This window comes from Ambystoma mexicanum, chromosome 6p (genome assembly GCF_040938575.1).
Source record: "Ambystoma mexicanum isolate Mex_15411 chromosome 6p, UKY_AmexF1_1, whole genome shotgun sequence".
In the NCBI taxonomy this organism is placed as follows: domain Eukaryota; kingdom Metazoa; phylum Chordata; class Amphibia; order Caudata; family Ambystomatidae; genus Ambystoma; species Ambystoma mexicanum.
In genome coordinates this window covers 1,454,689,876-1,454,708,212 of record NC_090935.1, presented here as the reverse complement: position 1 = coordinate 1,454,708,212, position 18,337 = coordinate 1,454,689,876, and the positions used below count along the sequence as shown (strand labels likewise).

Sequence of the window (18,337 nt, the reverse complement as noted above, 5' to 3'; positions counted from 1 at the left end):
GGTGAGTGGAATGTGGCGCTGCAGCGATCGACGCGATGACCTTTTAAATTAAAGTCTTCCTTTTCAGGATTGTCGGCGAGATGTCTCCGGGATGCGGATTTAGCAGGTAAACACTTTTCCTTCTTCTGTTCTCTTCTTCTCTTCCTTTGCAGGTGATCCAGGATGCTGGCAGGCGTGGCAGAAGTCAGGATGCAGGATCAGACACGGTGAGCGTCCAGCTGCTAGATGCAGAACAATGCGAAGCACGTGTGGCTGTTCGGGTGGGGTTTAAATAGCCTTGGAAGAAGTTCCAGGTATGTATCCTTCCTCCAATCAGGTATGTATCCTTCCCCGACCACCCCGGATGGTAAATTAGTCCCACAGGTAAAGTAGTTCCTTTCAGGCCTCAAGGAGGCCGGGATCCTGCAGCATGGACTGCATCAGGTAAGTGCACCCAAGCACTCCCATAATGAGCCTGGCGCCTATGGCGCCAGGACTGATGTCTTTTATGAGCCTGGCGCCATAGGCGCCAGGACACTGTCCAAAGGGCCCCTCTATGGGGTTGCTGGGTCCTTCCTTGGGGACTGGATGTCCGCTTTCGGGGACGCAGGGCTTGAACCGGCTCCCCGGGAGCGGGCATCATGACAGCGAGGTGGGAGGAGAGCTGAGGAGCTGTGGCTGCGCAGGACCAGCTGGAAGAAACTGGGATGCTGAGACGATGACAGTTTGTGTGAGGAAGCATCCCAGAGAAGTGTGGCAAATTACCCACGTTTCCAGCAAAGAAGGGAGCCGGGAGGCGTGCTGATCCCTTGTTACGTTGGTAAAATGAAAGCGAGCAAGATACAACATTGCAGCCCAAACGCGTAAGACTGGAGACGCGTTGAGTGAAATTGACGAATGGAATTACAAAGATACATAGTGGTCGCGTGTATGATTACACGTTCTCGAATGACTCTGTGTAAAGAAAGGAAGTGTCTGCAAAAAGGGGAGCTGTGCGCGGACACGAAACCTGAGCGAAATAGAGATCCTAAAAAGGTGGAGCTGTGTGAAAAATGAAGTGGGAGCAAAATGGCCAAAACTGATAGGAATGTGTTGACAACAAGCAAAGAGTGTTAGGAAAGCATCAAGGTGGCCACCAGGCGGGAGATTGATCCAGGCTGGCCGCAGAGACCACAAAATAAGCACAGAGTATTGAAAAAGCATCAGCGTGGCCACCAGGCAGGAGATTGATCCAGGCTGGCCGCAGTGGACCGTGCGGTCTGACAAATGCGCCACGACCAGGGAAGCCCAATTGAAAGCAAGGAGCTGGATGATCTAAAAGGCTTCTGGGTTCATGGAAAGGTGACCCGGAGGAGCCTAAAGAACTTACCAGGAAAAGGTACAGTGAATTTGTTTTGCCAAGTGAACTTTTTGCCAAGTGAACCTTTCTTTGCCAAGTGAAACCTGAGACACTTGTGGAACTTTATAATCCTGAGTGCCTTATAGTTGGGAAAGGGAGCTGCAGAAAGGCTTCATTGTCACATTAACTTTACTTTGAACACCACTGAGTTGGCCAAATCCCATTCACCCTATTATTCTGTAGAAGTGATGACAAGCATACTTTTCGACACAGATGGTATTTTGTTTTGGACTGACAGACTTGGACTTCCCTTAGTTTTCTTTCCGTTAGGGAACATTCCCATCTTAGAGTTAGGGCAAGTTAGGCGTTAAACCATCCTGACCATCCTGACCATTGAGACCATTGAGAATAAAGGTTTTCAAACTGTGTTTCACTTGTCTGTGTCGTCTCTTGATACCATGCCTGTCTCGCATTGGTTAGTGAGCTCCAGACGTTGTCTATTTTACCTCCCTATATGTTTTTTCACAAAGAGAATGTGACTTTGAGAGCAAGGCCCTGCTTCCCATTGAAGGTGGCCTCTGATTTCCATCTCTCTCAGAAGAACCTTCTTCCTGTGTTCCTCCTCCTCACCCTTAAAGCAGATGAACAAGTCCATCGGCTGGACCCGTGCAGGCCCTTCAGTTCTACATCTCTTGTACTAGAGAGGCTAGGAAGGAAGACCAGCAGTTTCATTGGGGCTTGTGCTAGCAGGGCTGTGACAAAGTAGACTCTGTCATGATGGATCATTCTCTGCATCTCAGAATGCTATGGTCTGGTTGGGAAGGATGTCAGTAAGGGTCTTCCCCATGACAAAATGTGGTCTAGCTGCACACATAATGTCCTCTCTAGAATACTCTTCAGACTACCGTGCACTCATGCATTACTCTAAGGCACATCGCACAACACCTTGGCCATCAGAACGCAGCTATCGCCCAGGGTAAAATTCGGTCTAGCTGCACACATAACGTCTCACATATCTTGCACAACACCACTGCCATTAGAGTACAGCGATCCCCCACAGTAACATTCGTTCTAGCTGCACACATAATGCCTCTCTCGCATACTCTCCAGGCTACACTGGACCCATGCTCTACTCTAAGGCACTCTGCACAACACCTCGGCTATCGGAATGCAGCTATCCCCCACAATAAAATTTGGTATAGCTGCACACATAACGTCTCTCCAGTCTCACATATCTTGCACAACACCACTGCCATTAGAGTACAGCGATTCCCCACAGTAACATTTGTTCTAGCTGCACACACAATGCCTCTCTCGCATACTCTCCAGGCTACCCTGCACCCATGCTCTACTCTAAGGCACTCCACACAACACCTCGGCTATCGGAATACAGCTATCCCCCACCTCTGCCATCATGATAATCTATCCCTCATGATAAAATCAGGCCTAGCTGCACACATCTGCACACTCTCCAGACCACCTCTGTGCACCCACCCACTTGCCAGCTCAACATGGGTAACCTACAGGGACTTGGCCACCCCTACCAACCTTCGTAGTGGCTAAAATGCACACATGCATTCTAACTCAGACAAATTTCCCATACCTGGACTTCGGTCTCCAAGGGCATTCAAGCTACAGCACGTTGAGACCATACCAATGGTGAAATGCACTATACAAATGCCTGTTACATTACATTACACTTGGACATAGATAAGAAATGGAACACTTGGCGGTGGGAGAAGCTTACAAACGAGTCACTGAATGGCAACGGAGAATCTTATATCATGATCATCGAGCAAACAAACACTTTACGTACCCAGTCCAAGAGCAGTGAGTAGGCATTATTGAAAGGATAATTCCACTAAACACACCAATTTGCGTCTGATCAGACCGACAAGAAAAATCAAATCCTAGTAAAGTCTTTCAAAAACGAGGGCTTTATCATCTGGCCTGGCAATCTATTGCAAAACCCATGGAGTAGGAACCACTCTCGAATGTAACTAGAGAGCCGTCCCAGTTTCGAGGCCACAATCCTCTCAGCTAATCTATCCCACAACATGTACCACCACATGTTAATCTGTGGCCTGTCCACAGACCGCCAGCACATAGCCAGGGAAATTCTAAAGTCAGAAGGTGAGTAATCTGTGTCGAGTTAAGCCCTTTCAAAGGATAAATACTTTCACGCCATCCCCCAACAGCACAATCAGCGGGTCCGTTGGCAACTGCACTCCTGTTATATCTTCTTTAATAGGAGCCGGTACCTCTTTGCAAAAAATATATCAACGCCCTACCCCACAGTTCCTCCAGCATAAGGGGGGAATCGCTGGATCGATCTGTATAGTTGAATAGGGGTCATAAACGACATATAAAATAATTTTTAAGCACATTCCTCATTCGTAACACACTTGGAAGAAATGCTGGCCCTATACCAGATCCTAACCCAGAAGTCCCATCGAAACAGGACCCTTTAAGGGTCTCACCCATTGGGCCATATAGGGAAGCCTCCCAGGCAGTTCAGCACCGCCCAGAAGCTGGAATAATGTGGAAATTGTTTTCGCTCTAGTCCCTTTCCACACCGAGGTTTCCAGTGCATATGGCTGACGTGGGGGAATCAGAAGTCCAGTGTTGAAATCGCTCCCTTTCAGGAACTGGGAATAATGTTTTGCACTCAATAAAGGCGAGAGACCCCCTTGTATGAATGTGAGAGGTGTGTGAGGCCTCCCTGCTTCAGGACGGCGTAAGCATGCGAGTGAAGACTGCGGGTAGATCTGGGTTCGCCCAGGATCAAAGACAGAGACCACCCATGAGATGGGACTCGGGGAACAGATTAGGAATAATGACTATTGTTGAGGTTGAACATGCTCCGACAAGTCTTCTCCTTCTTCCATAATCATTCTTGTTTTATCCGTACCAGATGTCTCCAATCTGCTTCTTTCATGGAATGTGCCAATCCCATTCGGGAGTTTTCTCCATGTCTTCTGATTTGGTGTTACTGTATTGGAGACTCACTTCAGAAGGAGCCAGAGAGCTGTGTGCGCTCATAGTAGCAGCCCCTGCAGACAAGATTGAGGATGGACATTGTTCCCTTCATTGTGAAAGCTGACTTCAGTTTCTAAAAAGTGGAAAAGGCCTCTAGAAGAGTATCCTTCTGCACATGAGTAGGGCAGGAGGATGGGGAGTAGAGGTGGGGAACCTCAATTGGGCCAGAGCGGTTTACCCTTCACTGAAGTCTTAGGATCCATCCACCCTCACAGATCATTCACTCAGGATCCTGTTAACGAATTTGGCTTTTTACCTACTCCCCTTAGTAGTATTGAGGATCCAGCTGGTTTCCAGGGAACTCAGTCTGTTCTGCATTAGCCTGAGCCCATCAGACACATGACATATTTAAAGTGCATGGCTAGAGCACCATTAGGCTAGTTTGTTCCTCTTGAACTAGAAAATCATGTGCCCCTTCCAGACACTCAACTTGACTGCAATCCTCCTGGCCTGATCCGTATGAGTTGGACATGACTCCATTTACTTTGACCATAAGCAGAGCAGGTGGGAAAGAATCACGAGCACAGGAAGGTCGGTTATCAATATCTGGAAAACAAGTATCTGTCCTGAAGAAAGAGGAAAAGACATTTTTCTAAAGACTTTACTCTGGTAAACCACAAAGTTCAGCTAACCATTCATCTTGAAAGAGTCTGAAGAGCCCCTGCAACTGTTTTCTGAGAAACTGAGATGGTGCTTGCCTGCAGCTGTCTGCCAGTGCAGCCAAATAAAGAAAAGCAAGTAGGAGGAAACAAGCGTCTAGGCCTGCTTTTTATCCCCAAATCTCCTCATGGCATCTGCAAATTCCCTTAGGACCGCAGATGAATGGGTGTGAGCTCCAACTAATGTGTCCAAATAAAACATGGGTTGCTTTGTTCGCAAGCGTAACCACAGAACCCTTAGTCGACGCCAGATACTTCCCAAAGACGGGAGAGCTACTGCTAGATAGTGGTGCACCTGTGCGCACAGATAGACTGAGTTCTTGCTGACAAACGCTCAAAGGAGATCTTAACAAACATGCTTGAGGGCAACAAAAAATCTAAGAACCAGCAATAAAGAAATAGTTTAGACGGAAGTGAATACAACCAGTAACATGAACTTTTGAAGCCAATGCAAAGGCAAAATAAGTCACTTATCCGCTGAAGAGCGGCAGAGAGTTAGGATGGAGAGTAGGTGAGGTTGTTGGTGGGGCCTACAGACACTGGACTAAGGGCATCATCTGTTGATAGTGGTTTTAAAACATTTTAAACTACAGAGAACTTAAGGTATGCTGAATTTCTAGTTCATTTACAAAATGTTACTGATGCTAAAAGTTCAAAGTAAAGGAAGTGAATCTTAATACTCTTTACTCATCTGGCCATACTTAATGCAATTTTTAAAATTGAATTTCTTTGCTTTGCCTATGAAAAGGAGGATTGCAATTTACCTAAGCAAGAATTTAGGATTTGTGTAGCCTGTACAAAGGTTTAGTTATCTGGTTCACTTCGAAATGTATTTTGTATTTTTGGATTATTTTGCTCTCTTGGGGGTATGTGTTGGAATCATTTTTTATTTTGTTTATTTCTATGTCCTTTTCTCATTCTATCAGGAACAGCACCTGCACAATCTGTGTTTACCAGCAGCGTTAAACCTGAGGACAAATTAAATTTCCAAGAGGATCCAAAACCTGAGGGAAGAACCACAAGTATGTCATAGAAAGGGACATTGGGAATTGGGTTACAGTTGGGAAGCTCTACTCTGTTTACCCTTATATAGCGATCTCTCAAAGGATATAAATGCTTTTTTTTTTTTTAACAAAAATGCATGATTTACCTAATCCTGTGTGGTTTATCTAAGTAGCATCTTGAAGACAAGGCCCCTTTCTAGGCTCCTTGCAAGGTTTTTGACCCAACCTAGGGATGGGTGAAAGGTTTCGAATAAATCTGAACCACTGCCACTGCTCTGGGCAACCTCCCACACCATTTATTAACCTGTCTGCACCATTGCATAAGTGGCCCAGCCATATGCAAATATGTCAGTTACTGCCACCAATAGGAGCAGTCCAGCCCTAAACTGCTAAGCCAGGACTCCTCTGCACGGAAACGCAAGTAACCTCAGACATGTTTCGGCCTTGTTGGGCCTCATCCGTCAAGTGCAGTTTGGTTTCCTATAGCGCAGCAAGTAAGGGACTCATGTCTGGGCACATCCTCTGCAAGATCTTGTCTTGTTTTATCTGCTTGAATAATGAATGAAACACTTGTGAGGTGTTGCACTTTGAGAATCTAGAGGGTGAGAGCCTTACACATTTGCATATTTAGATTTTCAGGCATATTAATCCGATCAAATGTACACATTGGAAATAGTTTATGCAATAGCCATGAAGTGTCTCACATAGTGTAAACAATTGTTTTTATATCTCCGTCATTCTATGATTACATTGTTGTTTTATTCTTATCTTTGATGGCTCATCTCTCGCTCATTGTAAATCTTTTGTACCTCCAGTTGTTCAGTCTTTTAAAACACTTTCTTTATTTCAGGAATCATTAGTGCAGCAGTGATCAAACAATTTACCCTGTATGAGGATTCACATTTTATTTTATGCTATCTTTAATCTGCTAGGAATTTTATGATAAAAGATGGAACTTCCATGACCAACACCTACTTTTTATAGTCCTATTTTTGAAGTAAAGCACTTTAGCTTATCAGCCTTACAAACCACCATCAAAAAAGAAAATACATAGGTGGGCCTTGTGCAAGGAGGTATGAGGGAATCAATAAAGGGTGCTTTTTTCACACTACATCTGCAATATGCTGAAATCTGCTCCCATGACTGGACATATAGGCATTCATCTTGGCTTGCAGTGTACGGCTCTACCATTTGACTCTGTGCGCCAAACTAAATACTATAAATGAGCATACTTACTTTTATATATAAGATGCTAATGATGTGTTTTTTTTTATCCAAAAGGTGATAGAAGAATGAACAATGAAAGGAAAGATGTAGACTTTTTAACATGCATTGGGAAAGCAGCATCATACAAAGACTTTTCGAGAAAGGCCAAAGAAAAGGTGCTTCCGAGTTCTGTGATGGGAACATCTTTTAGAAATCATCATTGGCCAGAAAGTAATCAGGAAGTGGCACTCGAGAAAACACCGCAATATGCAAATGATTTCAGAAATTCAGGACATTCCAGTGTACATCAAGGACTGATTAGAGACGAGGTCTCAAGAACACATGAATTTGAAAACAGATTGAAGAATGCTAATCTTTTAACTTGTCAACCAAGCACACAACCATCGTGGAGAGTATACCCGTGTACTGAATGCGACAAAAGCTTTAAGCAATACATCAGTCTGGTTAAACATAGGAAAATGCACAATGGAAAGAGAGCATATCAGTGTACGGAATGTGGGAAAGGATTCAGAATGAAGAACACTCTTGTCAAACACAAGAGAACACATTCAGGAGAGAGGCCATATCACTGTAATGAATGTGGAAAAAGCTTTATTCAGAAGCACCATCTTATTGGACATCAGAGAGGTCACACTGGAGAAAGGCCTTATCGATGCAACAGGTGTTCAAAAAGCTTTCCTTGGAAGGCAAGCCTTATAGCACATCAAAAAACCCATGCAGAAAATACAAGCCTAAATTGAGCTAATCCACATGGTGGGCCAATTGTAAAAGATGTAACCATCTAACGGTATGATGCAGAATCTGACGCATCATTTCCAGTATAACAGATGCAAAAACCTCTGCTGTGAGTCGAGTTAGGCCACTAAAACCCTGTTGATGGTCCCAGTAATGCAAGCAGAGAAAAAAGTTAAACGTTACAACAAATAGTACAAGCCTGGGGTATGTGTCTTAAACAATCTGTAATTGCAAGGAGCTACTACTGCCTGTCTTACAATGCACATCATATTCCTAACATACCCTGTTCTTACACATATTCCAATTTGGAGTAGTATAACCCAGAAAATCAAAACTTTACAGCATACCGAATTTGTAAACTCTTCAGGGAAAAGATATGTCAAAGTCTATACTGTAGCTCACATGCAGTGCAAAGTGTTCTGTGACCTGGATGACCGGAGGCTCAAAGGAATGGTTTTTCTGCTGCTTGTTTGGCAAATATAAACTTAAAATGCCCTGATGTGGGGATGAGATACCCAAGTATATGTCTTTGGCCTTGAAACGCTATGAAATATCTTTGGCTCATGCTATTCAGAACTGTCATAGTTCATTTGAAAGAAGAAGTCCTGATTGAAGCCTTTATAACTAACCATCTATAACAAAAGTTTTCTATCTAGTGTCGATGAGTGAACAAAAAGAAATTAGAAGGACATGGTTAACTGGTATTCATTCAAGACCACAGTCTGACAGCTCAGAAAGATACTTACTTGTATTTCAGTAACCCTGATGTTTGCAGTGTTTGTTGATTGCCCATCTCTGAACATGTTATACACTATGAAAAGTATCTTCTAGGTAAGGCAAAGAAACATGTTATTTAATTATCCGTTAAATGGAAGATACAGTAGAACATGATTAAGAAGTAGTGCCTGTGGGTGGAAACATTCCAGGACTTTTAATTTAGCACAACCTACATAGAAAAAAACCTACAAAGATGAGAATTTCTGCACTACCACTCTCCAAATGCACGACACCAACACACCACCTAGACAAGATCATCCTCTGCGGAATTGCCCGCCTACACCACCTGTAGTCCTCGTCGCAGCCTCTGTCAACCTACATAAACACTTGCACACTACTGTGGGTGCCTTATTGTGAATGAACTCTTCCCATTCAAACATGCATTTTGCATCCACTGCTTCCAAGAATATCAAGCTTTAGACTTCCTCTGTCACTGAACCTGGCTCTTCCAAGACATTGTCCTATTGCACTGTTAAATTCCTCATAATACTGATTACGCAACTGTCGCAGCCCAAAAAAATGGCTAGACTTCCCCTGGCTTTTTTTGAAGGCTACCCTCATGCAATCCGGCTTTTTTGAAGGCTCTCATTGATTAGTTTTCCACATTGATATCTTTCCCCGTTGCCCCCCCCAGACGACTTCATTGTAATTAAACTCTGCAGAGCCTGAGTTCATCTACCAACTTTCTCTTCTAGAAGGGCTTGCCAGCGTGGGCCTATAACGACTTGTCTCATATCCACCATACAAGGCAGTCCACATTCTCAATCTTGTTTTCTGACCGACCCTCAGCAATCTTACTCTCATTGTTGCTTAGGACTATTGACACATCCCCTTCAGCTTCCTCCCTTCCATCTTCTGAACATCTTGCCTTTAAACCCCTCTCCTGGCGTACCTTACGAAAAGATCTCACCAATGCAAATGAGGCTCATTACATCCCCATCAGTTTGACAAGGTGATTTTCGCAGTGATATTAACACATTTGGGCCTGCAAATCCTGGCTTTGTAATGGCTTTAATAGAATTTCCCCTCACACACCATAACAGATTGCGCCCAAAGCCCCGAAAATGTGAAAGTACATTAGTTCACTGCAGGTTTTATTCTAGTAGGGCAGCTGGCCTGTATGCCCAAGAGCTGGTAACAGGAACATTTCTGCTCACTAATCAAAGCCTACACAGCTCCCACTGCAACTACCCAAGCCACCTACTTCATACTCTGGTTCGCCCAGGCCACAAAAGAGTCCCACAATTACTTGAAGTGGTCCAAAGATCAGCACCCCATTTTCCTTTGCATAAGCTCCCCCCTGCTAGATTCCTTTTGAAATGCCTGGTCAACTTCTTTCCTAAGAATCTGTCCTCTTTGTGCCAGGACATTGGCAAATCTTCAACAGGTACCACAACATTGAACACACCCCTGATGCACACACTACTCCTTTCACCCAAGCGCAAATATTCTCATGTCATTCTTCAGAGAGCATACCCTGTTTTGCCATAATCTGTTCACCTAAAGCTATGATAAGCCCCTCACCTGGATTAACACTACCCCTGCAAGAGATTAACATATCTCTCAGCTTTTGCAGGTTGTACCAAGACATCAAGCAGACAGTGTTAACCACTTTCCTGAAAAAACTCCCTCGACCTGCAGCAGCAACTCATGTATTCATCCTATCTTTCCAGCCCACCTTCTTAATTGCACTATCTTCTGATCAAACAAAGGGTTCCTGGAGCCCCAAAAACATTTTTATCCTTCCATCTAAGAGGATTTACAGAGACGGTCCTGGTTTCCCCATTATGCAATTGAAATAACTACGGTGCTGTTAATACGCTGAACCTTCCTGACCATTGCAGTGCTCAACATTGTTACAAAATAGCCATACTGACCTGCTTTCAACTTAGGTTTCACTTCCACAGACGGACACGTCTCACTCCCGTGTCAGCTGAAGGACCACCACAATCACCTTCTTTTTTATAATCCTCTACCTCCCAGCAACACTGCCTCCGACTATCCTTCCATGCATGACCAAAGTTCATCCTTTGACAACCTCGCACATGCGCCCTTGTCACCAGACATTGGGCCGATCACGAGTTGGGCGTTAGCCCTTTAATGCGGTGGTAACAGTGTTACCACCGCATTTAAGGGCTGGCCCTATCATGAGTCTGGCGTGTTTACCCCAAGCTCAGAGCTCGGGGTAAACGCGCCAAGAAAATGCCCATTTTCGGCGCAATTACTTCTGGCAGTATTACCATGCAGTAATTGCGCAGAAAATTCCCTATTGGGTCCAATGGGGAATGGGGACTTACAGTAAGCACCCAACCCGTGATCCGGCGGCAATACTGATGGACGGGGGGCACTAACGCTAATAAAGTTGGACAATTTGCCAGGCAGGATACCGCCCAATTTGTGGTCAAGCCCATTGCCATGACTAAATTCAACAGACCAAACATTATTCTTTTTCAGATAGTGTTTGTGTCATAATGGTAATCTCCTTCCCAGATTATATCTACCCATCCATTTGTGTACTGAAATCTTTGGTAAGGAGGCTGCTTCATATTTGGTTTTATCTGTAATCCAGTCCCATAACCTGCAATGTAAGGTCAGGGCCAAATGGTCCCTTCTTTCAGCCTTGATTCAACTCTATGGCGAGCCTTTTTTTTCTGAGTTCAAAATAATTGGAGTTTTTGTTCTCCCGGTGGATAGTGGTTTGCTGGGCTGCAAGTTTGTTTTCTCTTGTCTGAGGCTGATCAGACTGTATAATGTAACAAATAAATGGTCTTTTCCTTAGAAAAAGGCCGAAAACCTGTCTAATTGCGCCCTCAGCATGCTGATTAGTTAAAAATAAAAGAGGAATCCAAATGGTATTGTTTTACACAATGTCTTTAATTCATTTTTGATTTTTTTTTTCATATGTCCTTTTCAATTAATGCCCTCGACACGTGTTTCACTGTCTTTAATATTCAGACAGTTCTTCAGGAGGGAATACAGAGCCTTTTGGTGGCTCAAAGCAAAAAGAAAACCTTTTGTCGGTTAATAAATTGTCGAATTAAATCTGTAAATAAAAAGATGTTTAACAGTTTTAACTGCATTGCTTTCCAAAATGTTGTAGGCACTTATGAACATTTCCTGGAGTGTTTGACTCAATTTGCTCAATTTATAACAAACATTTCAGGGACGATAGTAGAATTTGAAAAAACACTCACTTTTAGAGTATTCTGTGACCAGATTGTATGAAGATTAGCTTAACATAGCGTTTTCACAAAGTTTCCCCGCTTCCTTTGTATTTTCCTGTTTATGTTAGCTCTATGAAAAAAGAGCATGCGATGCTAAGGCACTATAGTAATGTGATCCATTTTAGTTTAGCAAACACTTCTTTCATGGCGAGCATATCCATTGAGGATCAGTATTCTTAGGGTAATTCATAGAATTTCGCACAAAAGTGGCGCACGCGGCTGGCGCACAGTGTCCCCGTGCGATACACTGCGCCAGCCAAGTGTGATAAAATCCATTTAATCCCACAGCGTATTCATGGATTTTAGCCTCCAAAACCAGCCGTGGCGCAGAGTGGCACAGCGACCCTGCAGCAGCGCCAGTTACGCCCCCAAGAACGCCCTCGCGCAAGGAAAAGCCATCAAAATCCCCAATTCATCGCCAATGTCTGCGCTAACCCTGGACCAGTTCACAGGGCTGCCAAACAGCAAACGCCAAGCGGGGAACGTGTATTTCAGGGGTTCGCGGGAAGTTTCACACGCGATTGTCCTGGGTACGTGTATTTCAGGGGTGCGCGGGAAGTTTCACACGCGATTCCATCAGGGCACGTGTATTCCAGGGGTGCGCGGGAAGTTTCACACATGAATACAGCAGGGTACGTGTATTTCAGGGGTGCGCGGGAAGTTCCACACGCGATTGTCCTGGGTACGTGTATTCCAGGGGTGCGCGGGAAGTTTCACACGCGAATTCAGCAGGGTACTTGTATTTCAGGGGTGTGCGGGAAGTTCCACACACGATTGTCCTGGGTACGTGTGTTCGAGGGGTGCGCGTGAAGTTTCACACGCAAATTCAGCAGGGTACGTGTATTTCAGGGGTGCGCAGTAAGTTTCACATGCAATTTCAGCAGGGTACGTGTATTTCAGGGGTGCACGGGAAGTTCCACACGCGATTGTCCTGGGTATGTGTATTCCACGGGTGTGCGGGAAGTATCACATGCAAATTAAGCAGGGTTCGTGTATTTCAGGGGTGAGCGGGAAGTTTCACACGCGATTCCATCAGGGCATGTGTATTTTAGGGGTGTGCGTGAAGTTTCACACGCGATTCCATCAGGGCACGTGTATTTTAGGGGTGTGCGTGAAGTTTCACACGCGAATTCAGCAGGGTACGTGACTTTCAGGGGTGCGCGGGAAGTTCCACATGCGATTGTCCTGGGTACGTGTGTTCCAGGGGTGCGCGGGAAGTCTCACACGCAAATCCAGCAGGGTACGTGTATTTCAGGGGTGTGCGGGAAGTTCCACACGCGATTGTCCTGGGTACGTGTGTTCGAGGGGTGCGCGTGAAGTTTCACACGCAAATTCAGCAGGGTACGCGTATTTCAGGGGTGCACGTGAAGTTTCACACGCAATTCCATCAGGGCACGTGTATTTCAGGGGTGCACGGTAAGTTTCACACGCAATTTCAGCAGGGTACGTGTATTTCAGGGGTGCACGGGAAGTTCCACACGCGATTGTCCTGGGTATGTGTATTCCAGGGGTGTGCGGGAAGTATGACATGCAAATTAAGCAGGGTTCGTGTATTTCAGGGCTGCACGGGGAGTACTACACATGAATTGTCCGTGTGGGTCCTCCCAGGTGTTCCCTCTACACCCTCCACCGCCCCTGCAGGCAGCCCACACCACAGGGGACTACCCTGCACCCCTGCTCATGTCCCGCAGGCAGCCCATCCACCATGGGCATGCCCCCCAGCCAAGCCACATGTCACCTTGCACTACTGATCAACAACGCATGTCTCCCAGCACCCCCACCCCCCAGCACTGTGGGGCACCTGCCAGCAGGCCCCCACTCATGTCCAACTCATGTCCCCCTTCACCCCCAGCATTCAGGGGCACCCTCAACCAGGCCCCCACACGTCTCCCTGCACCCCCACCCCCCAGCATCCAGGGGCACCCTCCACCAGGCCCCCACTCATGTCTCCCAGCACCCCCACCCCCCAGCAGTGCTGGGCACCCCCAGCATCCAGGGGCACACTCTACCAGGCCCCCACACATGTCTCCCAGCACCCCCACCCCCCAGCATCCATGGGCACCCTCCACCAGGCCCCCACTCATGTCCAACTCATGTCCCCCTGCACCCCCACCCCCCAGCAGTCAGGGGCACCCTCCACCAGGCCCCCACTCATGTCTCCCCGCACCCCACCCCCCAGCAGTGCAGGGCACCCTCCACCATGCCCCCACACATGTCTCCCAGCACCCCCACCCCCCAGCATCCAGGGGCACCCTCCACCAGGCCCCCACTCATGTCTCCCAGCACCCCACCCCCACCCCCCAGCAGTGCAGGGCACCCTCCACCAGGCCCCCACTCATGTCCAACTCATGTCCCCCTGCACCCCCACCCCCCAGCAGTCAGGGGCACCCTCCACCAGGCCCCCACTCATGTCTCCCCGCACCCCCACCCCCCAGCAGTGCAGGGCACCCTCCACCATGCCCCCACACATGTCTCCCAGCACCCCCACCCCCCAGCATCCAGGGGCACCCTCCACCAGGCCCCCACTCATGTCTCCCAGCACCCCCAGCAGTGCAGGGCACCATCCACCAGGCCCCCACACATGTCTCCCAGCACCCCACCCCCACCCCCCAGCAGTGCAGGGCACCCTCCACCAGGCCCCCACTCATGTCCCCCAGCCAACACGTCATCACAATCTAGATCCCTGGCCCTTATGGGCTGCCTCCACATGCCAAACACCCACTCAAGTATTGCATCCACCCACTTAGAAATGCCAATTACATGATACAACCCCAATGGCAAGTATGTAAATGAACACATGTCCCTCACATACACACAATGGGTGGCAGTGAATGTCAAAACCCATATCATGATATGCATGAAACCAATGAGATGATACTACACATTGAAGTTTGATGAAGAAAATGTATTAAAAGCAACATAAATGGAATAAAAAATAAACAAACGACAATGGGAATTAAAAACCAAAAGAAGCATGTCCGTAAAATAATGTAAAACCACAAATCATAATCCAAAGGAAAGGTGTCCAAAGTCACAGTTCAAAAAAGTAAATCCAATGGAAAATCAAAACCGAAAACCATTGCTCCATGGGTAAATTCCAAATAAAAAAATAAAATCCGATCCACCAGGGGGCGCTGAGATGTGTTGAAGCATCTCCGCTCGTCTCCCCAACAGGGCGCTGATCGAGGGACCTGAGCCCCCCCCGACACCCCCGGAGCGAGACAGCGACACCCCCCCCCCCCGTGTGAAGGTGCCGGCCCAACTTTGAAAGCCGAGTGTGGACCAGAGCTGGAGCTCTGGGCCTGCGAACTTCGAGGGCGCGAGGCCCCTCCCCCCTGCGGCCCTGCGGCTCCGCGGAAAGCAGCGTCGGGCCCGGAGGGGACGTGCAGAGGCCCAGGCGGTCGGGGCCGAGGGCTCCTGCCCTGACCAGACGGCCGTTCGTGACGGCGAAACGGCCCATGAGGTGGCACCGCAACAGGTCAAGGAACCCCCCCCAGCGGGGAGACAGCAACGACACAGCACCCCACGAGCGGCGGGGGAGTGGCCCCCCCGAGGTAAGGAGACCCACCCCGGGGCTGGGCACCCACCGGGGGAAACAAAACCCATAAGGGGGAAGGAGGAGAGAAGCCAGGGACTGCCCACGCAAGCCCCGGAAGCACCCTGAGACTGAGAGTCCTATTGCGGCGTTTGCGGGGGGTGGGTGCCTCAGATTGAGGCACCCACCCCCCGCAAACGCCGCAATAGGACAGCCTGCAAAAACACAAGCAGCCACGGCCCCCAACTACGGGGACAAAACAGCGGGGAAAATCGGAGAAAGGGAAACCACCGCCCTCGACAGGGGAATTGACTGGGGCTCCAGCCCCCCCACAACCTTGCCCCCACCCTCGGCCGCAGAGCTACCAGGGGGCCCCCGCTCCCCCCAGGACGCAAAGGAGACGAGTAGGCCCCGCTGGCCACTATCACTCGGTGGTAAACACCGGGGAGCAAGAGCGCCCAGGGAAGGCCTATGACCTGGAGGGAAACACTGCAGAGGTTTCGGCGCCCGTCCCTTGAGCCCCCTACAGCCCCTGAAATGGCCGCCCAAATGCAACAAGAAGCGACAGATGCCAATTCGGTCTCCAGGGGCATGGCGGCCCTGCTGGATGAAATTGGAGGATTCCGTGCAGATATCATCCTTACGCTGGACACCCTAGACAAAAAGGTGGACAATATAGAGGACAGGGTGCAGGCACTGGAGAACACTACAACCTCCAGTGACATTTTCGAGACTCAATTTGACATGCGCCTGTCGGAGCTTGAGAGAAGAGAAGAGAAATGCTCATTAAAAATGGACGATTTGGAAAACAGGGAAAGGCGCTGCAACCTACGTTTCCTAGGCTTCCCGGAACAAGATGGTGAAACTCAGGCAGACATTGTCAAGGCAGTCAACGCGGTGGTGAGAGTCCTTTTCGACGGGGCTAATACTAACGAACCCACTATTGACCGGGCCCATAGAGCAGGGGCAGCCTCCAGAGGCCCCAGATCCGTCCTGGTCCGCTTCCACTACTTCTCTGAGAAAAGCAGGATCCTCGAACTGGCTCGCAGGAAGGGCCCGGTGGAATGGGAGGGGGCCCAGATCTCGGTATATCAGGATCTGTCGGCCTTCACTCTGGCAAGACGCCGCCTGTGTTCCCCTCTGACGAAAATGCTCCAAGCCAAGGGAGTCCGATACAGGTGGGGGTATCCTTTTTCACTTTCTTTCGAATTCGAGAGGATATAAGTATACCCTGATCACCGAAGATGACATCCAAAGAGTGACGGGCGAACTCCTAGATAGTTCGGGCCTGGAACCGAGAGACCGAGATCCGGAGCGCACCCCGAAGGGCCCAAAAAAGAGCAACGCTCCAAAGGAGAGGCGCAGAGTACGAGGCCAAAGGAAATTCAGGAGTGGCACCAGCGTCGCCGGACCCTCAGAACGGCTGAATCAAACTACTGGAAACTGATGAAAATGTTATCCACTTGACTATGCAAAGGGGGGATGTTGCTAGATTCTACTTCCTTGCATTCATCCCGAAGAGGGGGGGGGGGCTCGATTGGGTGTGTATAATGAGGTAACGAGCCCGGAGGGGGGAGACATGGTTGGCCGGTTGTGTGTCCTCGGGACGATGCCTCAACACAACCAGGCGATCTGGGGGGAGGGGGGTGGGGGGAGAGAAGAGGGGAAGTTGGGATGTTGGGGGATTTGTTATGTCACGCCTAAGTTTGGGGATTTGATCACACCCTGGGGGTCGTTACTAGCCCCCTGCGAGGTATTGAAACAACTAGGGAGTAACGGCACTTGCATCCTTGAAATTGGAGTTATGTGCTTCAGAACGCGTCCTTATGGATGACACACTCCAATCCTTGTCAGTGGGGTCTCTAAATGTCAGGGGGCTCAACTCACCCACCAAGAGGTCGCTGCTCATGCGGGAATTCACGAGGATGAAACTACAGTTCCTCTTTGTGCAAGAGACCCACTGGGTTCGGGGGAAGGAGCCCAAGCTCAAGGCTAAGAACATAGATCAGGTATTCTCAGCCTCTACCCAGTCCAAGAAGAGGGGAGTAGCTCTGCTGGTGTCCCCAGGGGCTCATTTTGGGTTCAAGGTGGCACAAACAGACCCGGAGGGTCGGTATCTCATGGTAAAAGGGGATGTGCGGGGTCGTTTGTTCACCTTGGTCTGCATATACGCCCCAAATGAGTCGCAGGACGTCTTCTGGGAAGGCATGAAGGGGACAATAATGGCATTCACGGAGGGTACCCTCCTGGTGGGAGGGGACTTTAATATGGTGCTGTGTCCCGAGAGGGATAGAAAAGCTGTGAACCCTTGCCCCAACATTCGTCTCCACAAAAAATTGGCATCAACCTTCCAGGAAGTGAATGGGGAATTGGGATTGTGTGACACGAGTACACCCAGGAAAGGTCTAAACCCTGACTACACTTTTTATTCTAAGCCTCATGAAGTCTTCTCGCGTATAGACTACATTTTGGTAGACTCAACTATGCAAGGAGAGGTCTCCAGCGCGGGGGTGGAAACCGTCCCCTGGACGGACCATGACATGGTTAAGATTAGGATTGGCCTCCCCCCTACGCCTGCAACCAGCTCCCGCTGGAGTTGTAACGACCTCCTTCTACATGACAAGGAGACGCGCCAAACTCTTCTGACAGCCATAGAAGATTATTTCGCCCTGAACGACAACGGGGAGGTAGGCACTATGGGAGTATGGGAGGCGTTTAAGGCAACTATTAGAGGTACCTTGATTGGCATAGGGGCAGGGAAAAAAAGGGAGAGGGACCGGGAAGAGAAAGACCTGAAATCCAAGATAGGGGCCATACAA

General features: G+C 48.2%; 1 protein-coding gene across 2 annotated transcripts in view; it reads left to right on the top strand.

The window, feature by feature from the left end:
• Nucleotides 1-11,829, top strand: part of LOC138510523 (zinc finger protein interacting with ribonucleoprotein K-like) — a 206,070-nt gene extending 194,241 nt beyond the window's left edge. For both annotated transcript variants that reach the window (XM_069626238.1, XM_069626237.1), the window contains 2 exons: nucleotides 5,943-6,038; nucleotides 7,302-11,829. In XM_069626238.1, coding sequence (XP_069482339.1) covers nucleotides 5,943-6,038; nucleotides 7,302-7,987 — 782 coding nt within the window. In that variant the 3' untranslated portion in view covers nucleotides 7,988-11,829. The remainder of the gene's footprint in view (nucleotides 1-5,942; nucleotides 6,039-7,301) is intronic.
• Nucleotides 11,830-18,337: the final 6,508 nt, after the last annotated feature.